Raw genomic sequence first — 14,853 nt, 5'->3', positions numbered from 1 at the left:
CGGGACGAAGAACCAGCTGGGGTGAGTGAGGGAGTAGCAGTGCGGCCGTCTCGCCTCACGGACGGATGCTGGGACGATGCTTGCTGCTCGTTCCCCGTCGGGCCGATGGCGGCGTTGACGGCAGGCGACGGGGAACGGCGGGGGCGGCCGCTGACGGGGGCCGTCTTGCCGACGCGGGAAGCGAGAGCGGCTCGGTGCTCGGTGCGGGCCCGACGAGCGTCTGACATGGATGCGATGGTCGGTGAAGAACAGGGCGGCGGAAGACGAATTCCGGCGCACCCCTACCTGGCACGCCAAATGTCAGATTTCGGGTTCTGGCAGACCCTCTAGATTCGAACACTGGGGTGCACGCAGAGATTTCGCCCTCTACCTACCTGCACCTCGCCGCCTCGCTAGGCTAAGCTATGAAAGGAACAACACAAGAGACACAGGGTTTATACTAGTTCAGGTCACCATTGTGGTGTAATACCCTACTCTAGTTTGTGGTGTGGTGGATTGCCTCTTGGGCTGATGATGAACAATACAAGGAAGAACAGCCTCGCGAGGGTCTGTTCTTGACTGGTGTGATGAACTGCTAGGGGAGTTCAGTCGCTCTTCCTACTAGTTTCTTGATGATGATCCTCTCTACCTTGTGGGTGGCTAGTCCTATTTATAGGCAAAGGCCCTAGGCCTCTTCCCAAATATTGAGCGGGAAGGGCACCAACAATTGGCCATTTTGAAGGGGAACATCTAGTACACTTATCCTGACTAAAGTTGGTCCTCGCCTGTCAAAGGCTCTGGTGGTGACACCGGCTTGGGCTCTACAATGACTTCCTTCCTGCCGTTGCGACGGTCTTGGTCTTGTTGCACCGAAACGGATGTCTTTGCTTGATGCTCTCGCCTGCGCTTGCTCCCTTTGCACCAAAGAGGAAAGGAGGACACTGCGCGGGCTGGCGCCCGCCTTGCGCCCTTGGTCGTCATGGCTTGCATCATGGGCACCTCGTGAGGTACCCCGCCTTGATCTCTCCGCCTCCTCGCGAGCCAGCCTGACGAGGCCGTGCTTGAGGAAGCTTCCTGTCATCCACCCCCCGAAGCTTGGCCCCTCACGAGGGTCTTGAGCTCGTGCTGATGAAGATGGGCCGTGCTGGGCCGCCCCTTGAGCCACGCCGCAGGCCGCAGGCAGGCAAGTCTGGGGACTCCCGTTCCCAGAACACCGACAAATGCGTCTTCATAGGATACCCTAAGGAAACCATTGGGTATACCTTCTACCTTAGATTCGAAGGCAAGATCTTTGTTGCTAAGAACGGATCCTTTCTGGAAAAAGAATTTCTCTCGAAAGGAGTAAGTGGGAGGAAAGTAGAACTCGATGAAGTACTACCTCTTGAACCGGAAAGTAGTGCAGCTCAGGAAAATGTTCCTGTGGTTCCTACACCGACTGGAGAGGAAATTAATGATGATGATCAAGGTACTTCGGATCAAGTTGCTACTGAACTTCGTAGGTCCACAAGGACATGTTCCACACCAGAGTGGTATGGCAACCCTGTCCTGGAAATCACGTTGTTAGACAACGGTGAACCTTCAAACTATGAAGAAGCGATGGCGGGCCCAGATTCCAACAAATGTCTTGAAGCCATGCAATCCGAGATAGAATCCATGTATGAAAACAAAGTATGGACTTTGACAGACTTGCCCGATGATCGGCGAGCGATAGAAAACAAATGGAATTTTAAGAAGAAGACGGACGCGGATGGTAATGTTACCATCTATAAAGCTCGACTTGTCGCTAAGGGTTGTCGGCAAGTTCAAGGGATTGACTACGATGAGACTTTCTCTCCCATAGCAAAGCTGAAGTCCGTCCGAATCATGTTAGCAATTGCCGCATACTATGATTATGAGATATGGCAGATGGACGTCAAAACGGCATTCCTTAACGGCTATCTCAAAGAAGAACTGTATATGATGCAACCGGAAGGTTTTGTCGATCCTGAGAAGGCTAACATGGTATGCAAGCTCCAGCGATCCATTTATGGGCTGGTGCAAGCATCTCGGAGTTGGAACATTCGCTTTGGTGAGATGATCAAAGCGTTTGGGTTTATGCAGACTTATGGAGAAGCCTGCGTTTACAAGAAAGTGAGTGGGAGCTCTGTAGCATTTCTCATATTATATGTAGATGACATACTTTTGATGGGAAATGATATAGAACTTTTGGACAGCATTAAGGCCTACTTGAATAAGTGTTTTTCAATGAAGGACCTTGGAGAAGCTGCTTACATATTAGGCATCAAGATCTATAGGGATAGATCGAGACGCCTCATAGGTCTTTCACAAAGCACATACCTTGATAAGATATTGAAGAAGTTCAATATGGATCAGTCCAAGAAAGGGTTCTTGCCTGTATTGCAAGGTGTGAGATTGAGCTCGGCTCAATGCCCGACCACGGTAGAAGATAAAGAAGAGACGAGTGTCATCCCCTATGCCTCAGCCATAGGGTCTATTATGTATGCCATGCTGGGTACCAGACCTGATGTAAGCCTTGCCGTAAGTTTGATAGGAAAGTACCAAAGTAATCCAAGCAAGGAACACTAGACAACGGTCAAAAATATCCTGAAGTACCTGAAAAGGACTAAGGATATGTTTCTCGTTTTTGGAGGTGACGAAGAGCTCGTCGTAAAGGGTTACGTCGACACTAGCTTCAACACAGATCTGGATGAATCTAAGTCACAAACCGGATATGTGTATATTTTGAATGGAGGGGCAGTAAGCTGGTGCAGTTGCAAGCAGAGCGTCGTGGCGGGATCTACATGTGAAGCGGAGTACATGGCAGCCTCGGAGGCAGCGCATGAAGCAATCTGGATGAAGGAGTTCATCACCGACCTAGGAGTCATACCCAATGCGTCGGGGCCGATCACTCTCTTCTGTGACAACACTGGAGCTATTGCCCTTGCCAAGGAGCCCAGGTTTCACAAGAAGACCAGGCACATCAAGCGTCGCTTCAACTCCATTCGTGAAAACGTTCAAGATGGAGACATAGATATTTGCAAAGTGCATACGGATCTGAATGTCGCAGATCCTTTGACTAAACCTCTTCCACGAGCAAAACATGATCAACACCAGAACTCTATGGGTGTTCGATTCATCACAATGTAACTAGATTATTGACTCTAGTGCAAGTGGGAGACTGTTGGAAATATGCCCTAGAGGCAATAATAAAATGATTATTATTATATTTCCTTGTTCATGATAATTGTCTTTTATTCATGCTATAATTGTGTTATCCAGAAATTGTAATACATGTGTGAATACATAGACCACAACATGTCCCTAGTAAGCATCTAGTTGACTAGCTCGTTGATCGACAGATAGTCATGGTTTCCTGACTATGGACATTGGATGTCGTTGATAACAGGATCACATCATTAGGAGAATGATGTGATGGACAAGACCCAATCCTAAGCATAGCACAAGATCGTGTAGTTCGTTTGCTGGAGCTTTTCCAATGTCAAGTATCTTTTCCTTAGACCATGAGATCGTGTAACTCCCGGATACCGTAGGAGTGCTTTGGGTGTACCAAACGTCACAACGTAACTGGGTGACTATAAAGGTACACTACAGGTATCCCCGAAAGTGTCTGTTGGGTTGACACGGATCGAGACTGGGATTTGTCACTCCGTATGACGGAGAGGTATCTCTGGGCCCACTCGGTAATGCATCATCATAATGAGCTCAAAGTGACCAAGTGTTTGGTCACGAGATCATGCATTACGGTACGAGTAAAGTGACTTGCCGGTAACGAGATTGAACGAGGTATTGGGATACCGACGATCGAATCTCGAGCAAGTAACGTATCGATTGACAAAGGGAAGTGTATACGGGGTTACTTGAATCCTCGACGTCGTGGTTCATCCGATGAGATCATCGAGGAGCATGTGGGAGCCAACATGGGTATCCAGATCCCGCTGTTGGTTATTGACCGGAGAGTCGTCTCTGTCATGTCTGCGTGTCTCCCGAACCCGTAGGGTCTACACACTTAAGGTTCAGTGATGCTAGGGTTGTAGAGATATTAGTATGCAGTAACCTGAAAGTTATTCGGAGTCCCAGATGAGATCCCGGACGTCACGAGGAGTTCCGGAATGGTCCGGAGGTGAAGAATTATATATAGGAAGTCAGGTTTCGGCCATCGGGAAAGTTTCGGGGGTCACCGGTATTGTACCAGAACCATTGGAAGGGTCCCGGGGGTCCACTGGGTGGGGCCACCTATCCCGGAAGGCCCCATGGGCTAAAGTGGGAGGGGGACGAGCCCCTGGTTGGCTGGTGCGCCCCCCCTTGGGCCCTCCTGCGCCTAGGGTTGGGAACCCTAGGGGTGGGGGCGCCTCCACCTGGCTTGGGGGGGCAAGCCACCCCCTTGCCCGATGCCCCCCTTTAGAGATTGCATCTCCTAGGGCCGGCGCCCCCCTAGGGGGCCTATATAAAGATGGAGGAGGGAGGGCAGTCGCACCCATGCTCTTGGCGCCTCCCTCTCTCCCTGCTACACCTCTCCCTCTCGTAGAAGCTTGGCGAAGCCCTGCCGAGATCGCTGCTGCATCCACCACCACGCCGTCGTGCTGCTGGATCTCCATCAACCTCTCCTTCCCCCTTGCTGGATCAAGAAGGAGGAGACGTCTTCCCCAACCGTACGTGTGTTGAACGTGGAGGTGCTGTCCGTTCAGCACTAGGATCATCGGTGATTTGGATCACAACGAGTACGACTCCCTCAACCCCGTTCTCTTGAACGCTTCCGCTCGCGATCTACAAGGGTATGTAGATGCACTCCTCTCTCTCATTGCTAGATGAACTCATAGACTGATCTTGGTGAAAGCGTAAAAAAATTTTATTTTCTGCAATGTTCCCCAACACATTCAACCTTATCCTTTGAGCTCGTGTTCTTCCCCCATTGTTGACCTTCTCCGAGCTTGCTATCTCTCAATCCCTCAATGGATTCTTGCTAGTTTTGGGGGGAAAAGAGAGAGGAGATCTAGATCCACATTTCCACCAATCACTTTCTCCTCTATGTGAGGGGAACCCCTTGGATCTAGATCTTGGAGTTCTTGGTGTTCTCCTTCTTGTTCTTCCTCTCATTTCCATCCCTAGCATTAGTTGCTTCAGTGGGATTTGGGAGAGAAGGACTTGGGCACTCCGTGTGCCCTTGCCATTGCATTTGGTTCATTGGTTTGAGTTCTCCACGGGATACGTGGAAGTTACAAGTTGAGAAGCTTATTACTCTTGGGTGCTTGGTACCCTTGAGCTTGTTACTCTTGGGTGTTTGGACACCCTAGAGCTTGTTCCTCTTGGGTGCCTTGGCGCCCTAGACGGTTGGTGTTGTTTGGAGCTCAATCATTGTGGTGTAAAGCTTCGGGCAAGCGTCGGGGTCTCCAATTAGGTTGTGGAGATCGCCCCGAGCAATTTGACGGGTACCGGTGACCGCCCCCAGGGGTTGCAAAGTGTACGGGTTCGGTGACCGCCCCCAAGGGTTGCCATTTGTACGGGTTCGGTGACCGCCCTCAAGGGTCCCTTAGTGGAATCACGGCATCTTGCATTGTGCGAGGGCGTGAGGAGATTACGGTGGCCCTAGTGGCTTCTTGGGGAGCATTGTGCCTCCACACCGCTCCAAATGGAGATTAGCATCCGCAAGGGTGTGAACTTCGGGATACATCTTCGTCTCCGCGTGTCTCGGTTATCTCTTACCCGAGCCCTTTACTTATGCACTTTATTTTGTGATAGCCATATTGTTCTTTGTCATATATCTTGCTATCAGATAATTGCTTATCTTGCTTAGCATAAGTTGTTGGTGCACATAGGTGAGCCTAGTTGTTGTAGGTTTTGTGCTTGACAAATTAACCGCTAGGTTTATTCCATATTTATTCAAGCCTCTACTGTATTTATTTTAAAACGCCTATTCACCCCCCCTCTAGGCGACATCTACGATCTTTCAGCTATGTCAAGTGAACTCGGTGGCGCCGGATAGATCAAATCGGTAGGGCCGAGTTTGACTTTTGGTTTGGGACATATGTGGATATGAGAAAGTGGTTGAGGGTTTTTGGAGCATATCACTAAGCATTTTGAGCAAGTAAGCCATTAAGCAACACCTCATCCCCTTTTAATGGTATCGGCTTTTCCTATGGACTCAATGTGATCTTGGATCACTAAATTGAAAATGTAGAGTCTTGAGTTTAAGTCAATATGTGTCCTTAGCATTTTGAGGGGTCCATATTCCTAATTCATGTCATGCCAATCATTGAACTTTCTGAAATGATCATCTTGAAAGAGCATTAGTTCAATGAGCTATATGTTGTTAGTAATTACCAAAACCACCCAGGGATAGTTGCACTTTCAACATGACATGGTTGTGCGTGTGAAACATTCAGGCAACTGATCAATTTTTTTGAACACCACCTTATACTCCCTCCATTTCCTTTATGTAAGGTGTATTATTTTCGGCGCGGTGATCAAGGCGCATAATTATAGAGGTGTTAGGACAAAATTACCCTTAGCAAATTTGTTTGTTAGTGGGAAGTAAATCAGTGAGTCCAGGAAAGTAAGAGATACATACAATCGAGAGAGATATAGTTTCCTTTTGTTGAAACAAGGAGAGATATGGGAAATCAGGAGAGAGATACTTTCCTCTTTCTGGAAGAGTAAAAAGGGAATTATGAGGATTTAGAAGAAATGCACCTTACATTGTGGAATTTTGCATTGTGGAGTATTAATTAACCAACCACACCAGTACACTCATCCGATACAATATTCACCCCACAGGGCGGTACATCATTTACAAGAATACCATCTGATCTATTGTCAAAGCTATACTTAGCGATTAAATGTGCCACCATATTGGCCGAATGACTAATCTTTGACAATAAAAATTGCTGATCAACTTCGAGATGCTCAACGCTTTTATCTTCAGGTCACGCATAGCAGACCTGACATAGACCCCTGATGCAAGAGACGCAACTACAAAAGCGCAATCAGTCTCTAACATTATAGGATTATGAAGAGAAATTCCTATGTAGAGACCAGCACTGCAAGCCCTAAGCTCCGCTTCCTCCGCACTTTGACAGGCATCAACGAAATCCCACGACGAGACAATAACTCCCCCCTCCTGGTTCCTGACCACCACTCCCACACTGGCTTCTCTAATGCTCTCCACGAAGCTAGCATCGACATTTATCTTGAACCAACCCGCAGGAGGCGGAGACCAGCCCCTACTCACCTCCAGAGACTTATGAACTCCGCTAATCCGAACCAATGGACCTTTTTCTTTATTTTTAAAAAACCACCGGCATCGGAGAATGATATGCAACAAAGGACGGCCAATAATTCTCCACAAAGCAAGCAGAAGCTGAAACTGATTCCTTTCCTTTACCAAAAATCAAATCATTTCTCAAGTGCCAGGCCCTCCAGAATAAGAATATAATTTGGTCTCTCATTACAGGGTTTAATTGACTCAGGAGAACAATAAACCAATCATACACCGTATATCTGAAAACCTCCTCAGCAGGTAGAACCCAAATGTTCCTCATGGCCATGCAAAGCGCACGCGCCTTCGGGCACAAGACAAGCGCATGAAAGGTATTTTCATCCTCCATGCCACAAATAGAACACGTACTAAAAGAGGCTTGATGATGCGCCACTCTATTAACCTGTACGACCAAGCTATTGGAAGCAACCCTCCATGCAACTGATCAAATTGAATCCTCGCGAAAGAAAAACTGATCAAATCGAATGAAGCAAGAACAAACCTCGCAAATTAAGGCTACATTAGGAATTAGAATGGTAGTCAGAGACTCATATTCGCGCTTCGTCGACATATGTAGATAAAATGAAATTCAAGGGGCAACCTTGTTTTTCTTGATGTACTCTCTGCCCCCTCCATTTGCAGAGCTAACAAGGAGGGCTTCCGTTCACACTAAGCATCTTCCCGTATTAGTGCAAATTATAAACAATAAACTAATACAATACACAAAGTTCCATACTTCAAAACCCGCAAATTACACCAACAAATATGTTCAATTTTTCTCTCAATAAAAGGTTGAATCCCTTTCAACTACACGCTCGTCGAAGAATTGGTACCTTTGCACAAATATAGTCTTTTTCATCAAGTATATTCAAGTGGAGTCTGGATTTGAAGTATGGAATTTTGAAGTGGAGTCTGGATTTTTACCTTAATATGTTTGAGAGTTTAAAAATTAGGAATGTTTATTTTCTTTAAATATATATCTGTTTATTTTCTATAAACCTGCAACTAGATATATGTTTTTTAATGAGACAAACATATACTAGTTTGTTTGGGCCGACACGGAGTTAATAGGCCCAAATGCTAGGTGGGTCACGCAACATCATCAACATCAGCCCACCGTCTGTGCGCTTGAAGCCTAACCCCAGAACCCCATTCCTCCAGTCCCTTCGTCGGCAGAGGTTGCTAGGTCGGCGGCGCCGCCACCGGCCACCGCTCGCTACCTCCTTCGCGGGCGCGGCAGATCCTGCTGGCAGATAGCCTTTCCAACTTCATCTCCTGCGGGGCACGGCACCGCCGGCGTATACTAGCTGCCGCGTCGGAAGGTCGCCGCCGCCGCCGCCGCGCCGTACCGATCTGCCACGGCGGAAGGTCAACGCCGACGCTTCCTCCTCGTATCAGGTACGCAGAGTGAAGCAGGCATACTCCACCATCCCTACCTTCCTTCATCTTCTTTCCGCATCTCTTGACCATTTCTCCATTAAATCTGCGTGCCTCAGGTCTCACTCTGTTGCTCGAGATGCGGACGGTGGCTAGCCTCACCGACGACCTCCTTGTCGAGATCCTCTCCCGTCTCCCCGTCAAGTCGCTCCGCCGCTGCATGTGCGTCTCCAGGACCTGGCGGGGCATCATCTCGCACCCGCACAACCGCAGGCAGCTGCCCCAGACCCTCGAGGGTTTCTTCTACATGCCCGAGAGCGAGCCGGCGCCAGCTCCCAGTTTCACCAACGTCACCGGGACAGGCCGCCCTCTGGTCTCTCCTCTATTCAGTTTCCTGCCCCAGCACCAGAGCATCTTCCTGCTGTCCTGCTGCAATGGCCTCCTCCTCTGCCGCTGCTGGGAAGGCCAGGACCACTTCCATTACGTCGTGTGCAATCCGGCGATGGAGGAGTGGGTCCAGTTGCCTGACTCCGTCAATGCCGGCACCGAGTGCATGGCACGTCTGGGTTTTGACCCAAACGTGTCGGATCACTTCCATGTGTTTGAGTTCTCCGAGGATCACGACATCAGCCACGCCGGAATGGAGGTGTATTCCTCTAAAACAGGGGAATGGTTTCACAAGGAGAACGGATGGATTAATACGGAAGATGATGAAGCATTTGTTTCCCTTGTTGGTCATCACTCGGGAGATGTGTTTCTTAACGGTTGTCTACATTTTCTTACCATGGATCCGGATATAGTAGCTGCGGTGGACACTGAGGGGAAAACATGGAGGAAGATACCTGTCCCTGAGCTTTGCACTGTTGGTCTCATTCAGAAATCTCAGGGTTATTTGCATTTTGTCAGTTTTCTTGAAACTGATGATGGTATGGTTCAACTGGTGGTTTATGTTCTTGAGAACTACCGCAGTCAAGAATGGATATTGAAGCATAGCACTGACGCTTCATGTATATTTGGAGAGAGAGAGATTGATCTTATACAAGCCTTTCAGTGGGTTGCAATGCATCCAGACTGTAACATGATCTTCTTAACTGTGGGCTGGGATAATACATTGGTCTCTTATGATATGGATCATCACAAAGTTCAAGAGATCTGTGATCTTGGAGGAGACGACAATCCGCGATATCTGCCATATGTGCCATTGTACTCAGAGTTACAAACTCTGCATGTGTAACATAAAAATTGAGGTTGGTGCCTTCATAACGAGTGGATCTTCAGTAGTAGACAAACCTTCTTGCTATGGAGTAGCTTGCTTGGCATGTTAGCTTAATCCAGTTCCTATTTTCTCTTCGTAGTAGTGCCTATTAGATATGTGCTAGCTTGTGGAGCATATGTCGGTGTTCAAATTATGCTTGTCATTATAAACTCTGGGAAGGAGAAATTGGAAATGAGAGTGCCCCTTTTTATTTCTAAGGATAATAATTTAGAAGTAAACAATATCAGGTCCTTTATTACTGAACATGGAATTTGGATGCCAAAACATCAACTTGGTTATTCAGTCTTAGGAGTTGTACTACAAATCAACTTGCTGGCCTTGCCTTCAGTACTCTTTACTCTTTAGAAGGATGCAAATATCGGTAATTGGGTAGTTAACTTCAACGATGGCAGCGTTTCTTGTCTTGTCAAGTAAGTAGTATATGGTAGTGTATTAGCTTACTAGCTGAAAGGGCAAAGTTGTGAATTTTCTCTTGCATGTATCTTGGCTCAGGCGTACTCCATATAATACCACTGTTAGTTGTGTTGTTGAGGGTAGGTAACTGAGGAAACAAAATACTTGTAACTTATGTTGTTCTTTGGTTTTCATTTCATTTAAGCCTTTACTGCATTTTTTTACCTGTTTTAGGGCAAATTATCTTGTTCTTAGATTAAAATCACCTGAGACCTGACAGTTGTCCGCTGTTTTATTCATTAGGAGCCAGGTCTTGAGGAAAGTGCTTTTCTTCATTAGGAGGTGGAGACCCTTGTACAAGGACTGGATGATACCTAAGACGGAAGAGTTGGCTACAGTACCCTTGAGGTTGGATTCAGGATGACAGCATCAGTAAGGTTATGGGGCGCTTGCGTGGTTACTGTTGGTATGCTCCTGGGGACAAACGCATTTGCATGTGATAGTTAATCTTTTGTTGGCAGATAAATAAGTCTTGAGGAAGATGGTCGTATGCATGTGTCAAACATGTTTTTTTTCCTGAATAGTATGTTATCTGATGGTGCAACGTGGAGCGTTCTGGTAATGCTGTGAAATACCTCTTAAGTACATGAGCTGTCCTAATGAGCTCGTTTTGTCGTATCAATTCATCTTTGAGCTGTCCTAATGTATTGCAATTCCATTGAAATGGGATCTTTTTTTTCCTACAATTGTTTTACCTTTGTTCTACACATCACATGTAAAAGTCGACTTTCCTTTCTTTCTTTCTTTTGACACATTGTGGTTATTGAGTCATCGAATGTTCATGTGAGAGAAAGGAGGCCTTAATGTGGCTATCGGAGAGCATGGAGATGTCATGTGCCCAAGGTGACCAGGGAGGGGCTTATGAAGGAATTGTATAACAAGGCTTCCGTGAATAGCCGCGTCGGTGGAGATCTTAATAAACTTTACTTGAATATACTTAGGGCCTCTTTGATTCGCAGGATTCTAAAATGTGGGAACAGGAAAAACAGAGGATTGAAATGTCATGCTCATTTCAATCCTATAGGATTTTGGGTTGTTTGATTGCAATCATAGAAGAAACAAAGGATTCTTTCAAAGAGGTTTGTGTGGATACTAGAAATCTTATGTGAAGTAGTACAAAGAAATTCTTTCGAAAAAACCATGTAGGGATTCAAACACATGTATCAAACAACCAACACAAGGAAAATTCCTAAGGATTCTAATCCTTTAAATTTCCTATAAAAATCTTTTGAATCAAAGGAGCCCTTAAAGAAAAACAACTAACTTTGTGTAAAAGCACCAGTTCTTCAGTTAAAAAAACAAGGTGCCAGTCCTTCGACGAGTGTGTGACCAGGCAACATAGCGTACTTTATGAACTTTTTCTCAAAAATAAGAATGAACATGTTTTTTTTAGGGTAAATGTCGCCGCTTTATGAACTTTTCCTCAAAAATAAGAATGAACATGTTTGTTGGTGTAGTTTGCGTGTTTTGAAATATGGAATTCTGTATATTGTATTAGTTGACAGTTTATAATTTGTGCAAATACGGTAAGATGCTTAGTGTGAACTGAAGCTGCTCCTCGTTAACTCTGCAATAGAAGAGGGGGAAGAGAGTACAACAAGTGGTTGCAGGGTAAGCGTTTAACGGCAACAATGGCAGGCTCGACACATGGTTCACCGACCTCTCGACTAAACAAAAGAGCAGCGTGTTTGGAACCGAGGCAATTTGGGACTAAATTAAAGTAGCTTCTGAACTTAAGAACAGAGTACACTGCAAAACTTTTTTTTTCAGGTTCAGGCATCAAAGAAATGCAAGAGGGGTTTCTGAACAGTGGTTGCAGCAACAAGAATAAATTCTTGGCGAGGAAGGCGATCGAAGATCGTAGCACGGATGGCGTGTCTCAATTTTCAGGAGCAGCATTGAACCAAATGATTTCTGAGAAGATTGTTTGGGCATGATATCCTAACCTCTCTACTTGCAGACTCCAAAGAACAGACCAGCATGTTTGGTTGGTAAGTTTTGAATTGCCATCCTGCGTGGTCGTCCAATAATATAGTCTGTGTGATCAATGCCGAAGATTGTTGTCGCATATTGGCGCCTGATGAGATCTTCGGGATCTCTCTTTTGCCCGGAAAATCAAGACCCAGAGACAGGTCATTTGCAGCAACAATGCTTGCAGGTAGGCAACTTCCCTGAAGCTTCTCAGTTTTGTGGTCCAGTGCTGCTGGGTATAGGAAACACTTATGTGGCATGAGGAATTTATTATAGCTGTATATCTTAGGCAAACTGACTTACCAAGGTCTGCTAGAAAGCATTAGTTCCAGGAGCAAGGATCATTATTTTGCGTGCAATCGCTATGTATCGTTAACAAGAATGCAAGTGCAGTTTGCAAAACTGATTGGTTAAATTTCTAGGTACGAGGATAGTTTCCAAAATATTGACCAACAGTAATGCAAGTACAAAATTTCCCCCAAAAACACATATGACAATGCTGCCAGTTTTCTGAGTAAAGGTTACAGATATATTCAGGAGTCACAATTGGTACTACATGTATACTTTTATTTGGTTGTGCACACATAGCCATTTGATTCTTTCTTTTTTAACAAAGGCACATACTACTCTTCGCGGTCTCACCGGGATATGTCAGTGCACAAATTCGAAAAATGCACACCCATGACATGGCCGGGTGTGCGAAACCATTCAGACAACTGATCAATTCGAATGAAGGAAGAACAAATTCCTCAAATGCCAGGGGTAACCTCTTTTTTTCTTGAGATAATTCACTTCTGCTGGTAGAGCAAATACACAAGTAATATTCCAACACCTGGCACATCAGCACATGTACAACCTTGCCATTGCAGGACTTAGGAGCACCATACCACACCAAAACTAGCATCCAAACTTAACCGCCAGCAACATCTATCTGAACCTCTGAACTACCCTATGTCATGTACTAGTATGTACTTACACATCAAAGAATCTGTCAAGCCTAAGCTACAAAGAAGAAGGATGGGATCAAGAGCAGAGGAGCATGACGACGCATCGGCGGATGATGTATAGCCTGGCCTTGTGCTCCCTCAGCATCCTGCTCAGCCCTCCTGACCCTCCCGACCCCTTGTGCTTGCCGCCATGGCTCTTCACCTTGTGCTCCATCTCGAACTTGCTCGGTAGTTCCTGATTGCTGAACAGGAGGAGGCTGGTTGAGCTAGGTGAGCAGGAAGGCTCTCTGTTCTTGCACTGCTAGTACTGGATGGAATGGATGGATCTGTGATCTGTGGCCAAGCCAAGCGAGTGTCAAGCGCTTATATAGCAGGGAAATGGCCGAACGGGAGAGAGACCACACTCCCACATCATCTTTCCACTTGCGAGTATAAAAAACCTGATGAGACATTGGGCAGAGAGATGGGGATGGGGGTATATGCCCCTTGCAGCAAGCGGGGGGCTACCGGTAGCTCCATGGGCACATGCTGCAGCGGCAGCGTCGCCCAAGTTGCATTTAGCGGATTCTGACGACGCTCCAGGGGGCAAATCGCCTTGTGGACAGCCAAAAAGGGCAGCTCTTGACACCTAATCCATCGGTTGCACCCACGATTAGGGATGCCCAATTCCCCATTTCCGCTAGCTTCTTTCTCATTTGGGAGTGGATGGTACTGTGGGAGTGGGTGGCCAGGCTAGGCGCCTTTCGTTGAGGAACTGTCCGGTCGGAGTATATGATATTGCTCATGTCGTCCTCAAATTGGAGGATCGTTTTATAATGCATGATGACAATGGTCTGACTAGCTTCCGTTGGAGTAGTAGTAGTCGGGGACCGGCAAGCAGATAACCAAAGCAAAGAAGCTTTTTTTTTGGGGGGGAACCTTGGTAGTGAAAATTTATAGCATTGAAATTGTTGAAATTAAATTTAAATATATGAGAATAGTACTCCCTCCATTCCACAATGTAGTGCGCCCGCGCTTCCGGAGATCGAAGTTTGACCGTAAATTTAACCAACAAAACCAACTGCGGCGGGAGCAAAAAATACATCACTGAATTCATATCAAAAATACGAATTCAATGGTATAAATTTTTGCTCCCGCCGCAGTCGGTCTCGGTAGTTAAATTTACGGTCAAAGTTGAATCTCGGGAAACGCGGACACACTATATTGTGGAACGGAGGGAGTATTAAACCACATTCTCACCATATGACGGTAGAAAACCCGGAGATAAATGGAGGGTAGATACATGTTAGGACATCTCTAGTAGATCCCTCAAAAGTTATATTTGAGGGAGAAATTTTTGCTTCGAGGGATTAAGTGCTATCTATCAGATCCCTCCAACCATTACTTTCTCTAAATTTTGACTTTCTATCCCTTAAAAGTTTCCTCACTTGCCTATTTTTAGTCTAGAGAAGCCACTTCTCAGGATAATAGGGAGATGAACACTAGCCCCGCCTCCCCCCTTCCCCCGCCATCTCTGACCACCACTAGGCAATGACGGATGACACAAACCTCTTAAAATATGAAGTATCTAAGGCCCC

At 46.3% G+C, this 14,853-nt stretch overlaps 1 protein-coding gene across 1 annotated transcript; it reads left to right on the top strand.

Annotated features, from left to right (window-relative positions):
- The first annotated feature begins 8,399 nt into the window (after positions 1-8,399).
- LOC119349337 (F-box protein At5g07610-like) lies at positions 8,400-11,018 on the top strand. Its single transcript, XM_037617347.1, has 3 exons — positions 8,400-8,650; positions 8,749-9,876; positions 10,602-11,018. The coding sequence occupies exon 2, from the start codon at positions 8,769-8,771 to the stop codon at positions 9,861-9,863; it is 1,095 nt and encodes a 364-aa protein (XP_037473244.1). The 5' UTR covers positions 8,400-8,650; positions 8,749-8,768; the 3' UTR covers positions 9,864-9,876; positions 10,602-11,018.
- The last annotated feature ends 3,835 nt before the right edge of the window (positions 11,019-14,853 follow it).

The sequence above is a fragment of the Triticum dicoccoides genome, chromosome 1B (assembly GCF_002162155.2).
Source record: "Triticum dicoccoides isolate Atlit2015 ecotype Zavitan chromosome 1B, WEW_v2.0, whole genome shotgun sequence".
Classification (NCBI taxonomy): Eukaryota; Viridiplantae; Streptophyta; class Magnoliopsida; order Poales; family Poaceae; genus Triticum; species Triticum dicoccoides.
Note: the sequence above shows the minus strand (reverse complement) of the source record. Positions and strands in the feature narration are given on the sequence as shown.

Coding starts and splice junctions, on each gene's coding strand:
- LOC119349337 (XM_037617347.1), top strand. CDS start 8,769: ATGCGGACGGTGGCTAGCCTCACCGACGACCTCCTTGTCGAGATCCTC.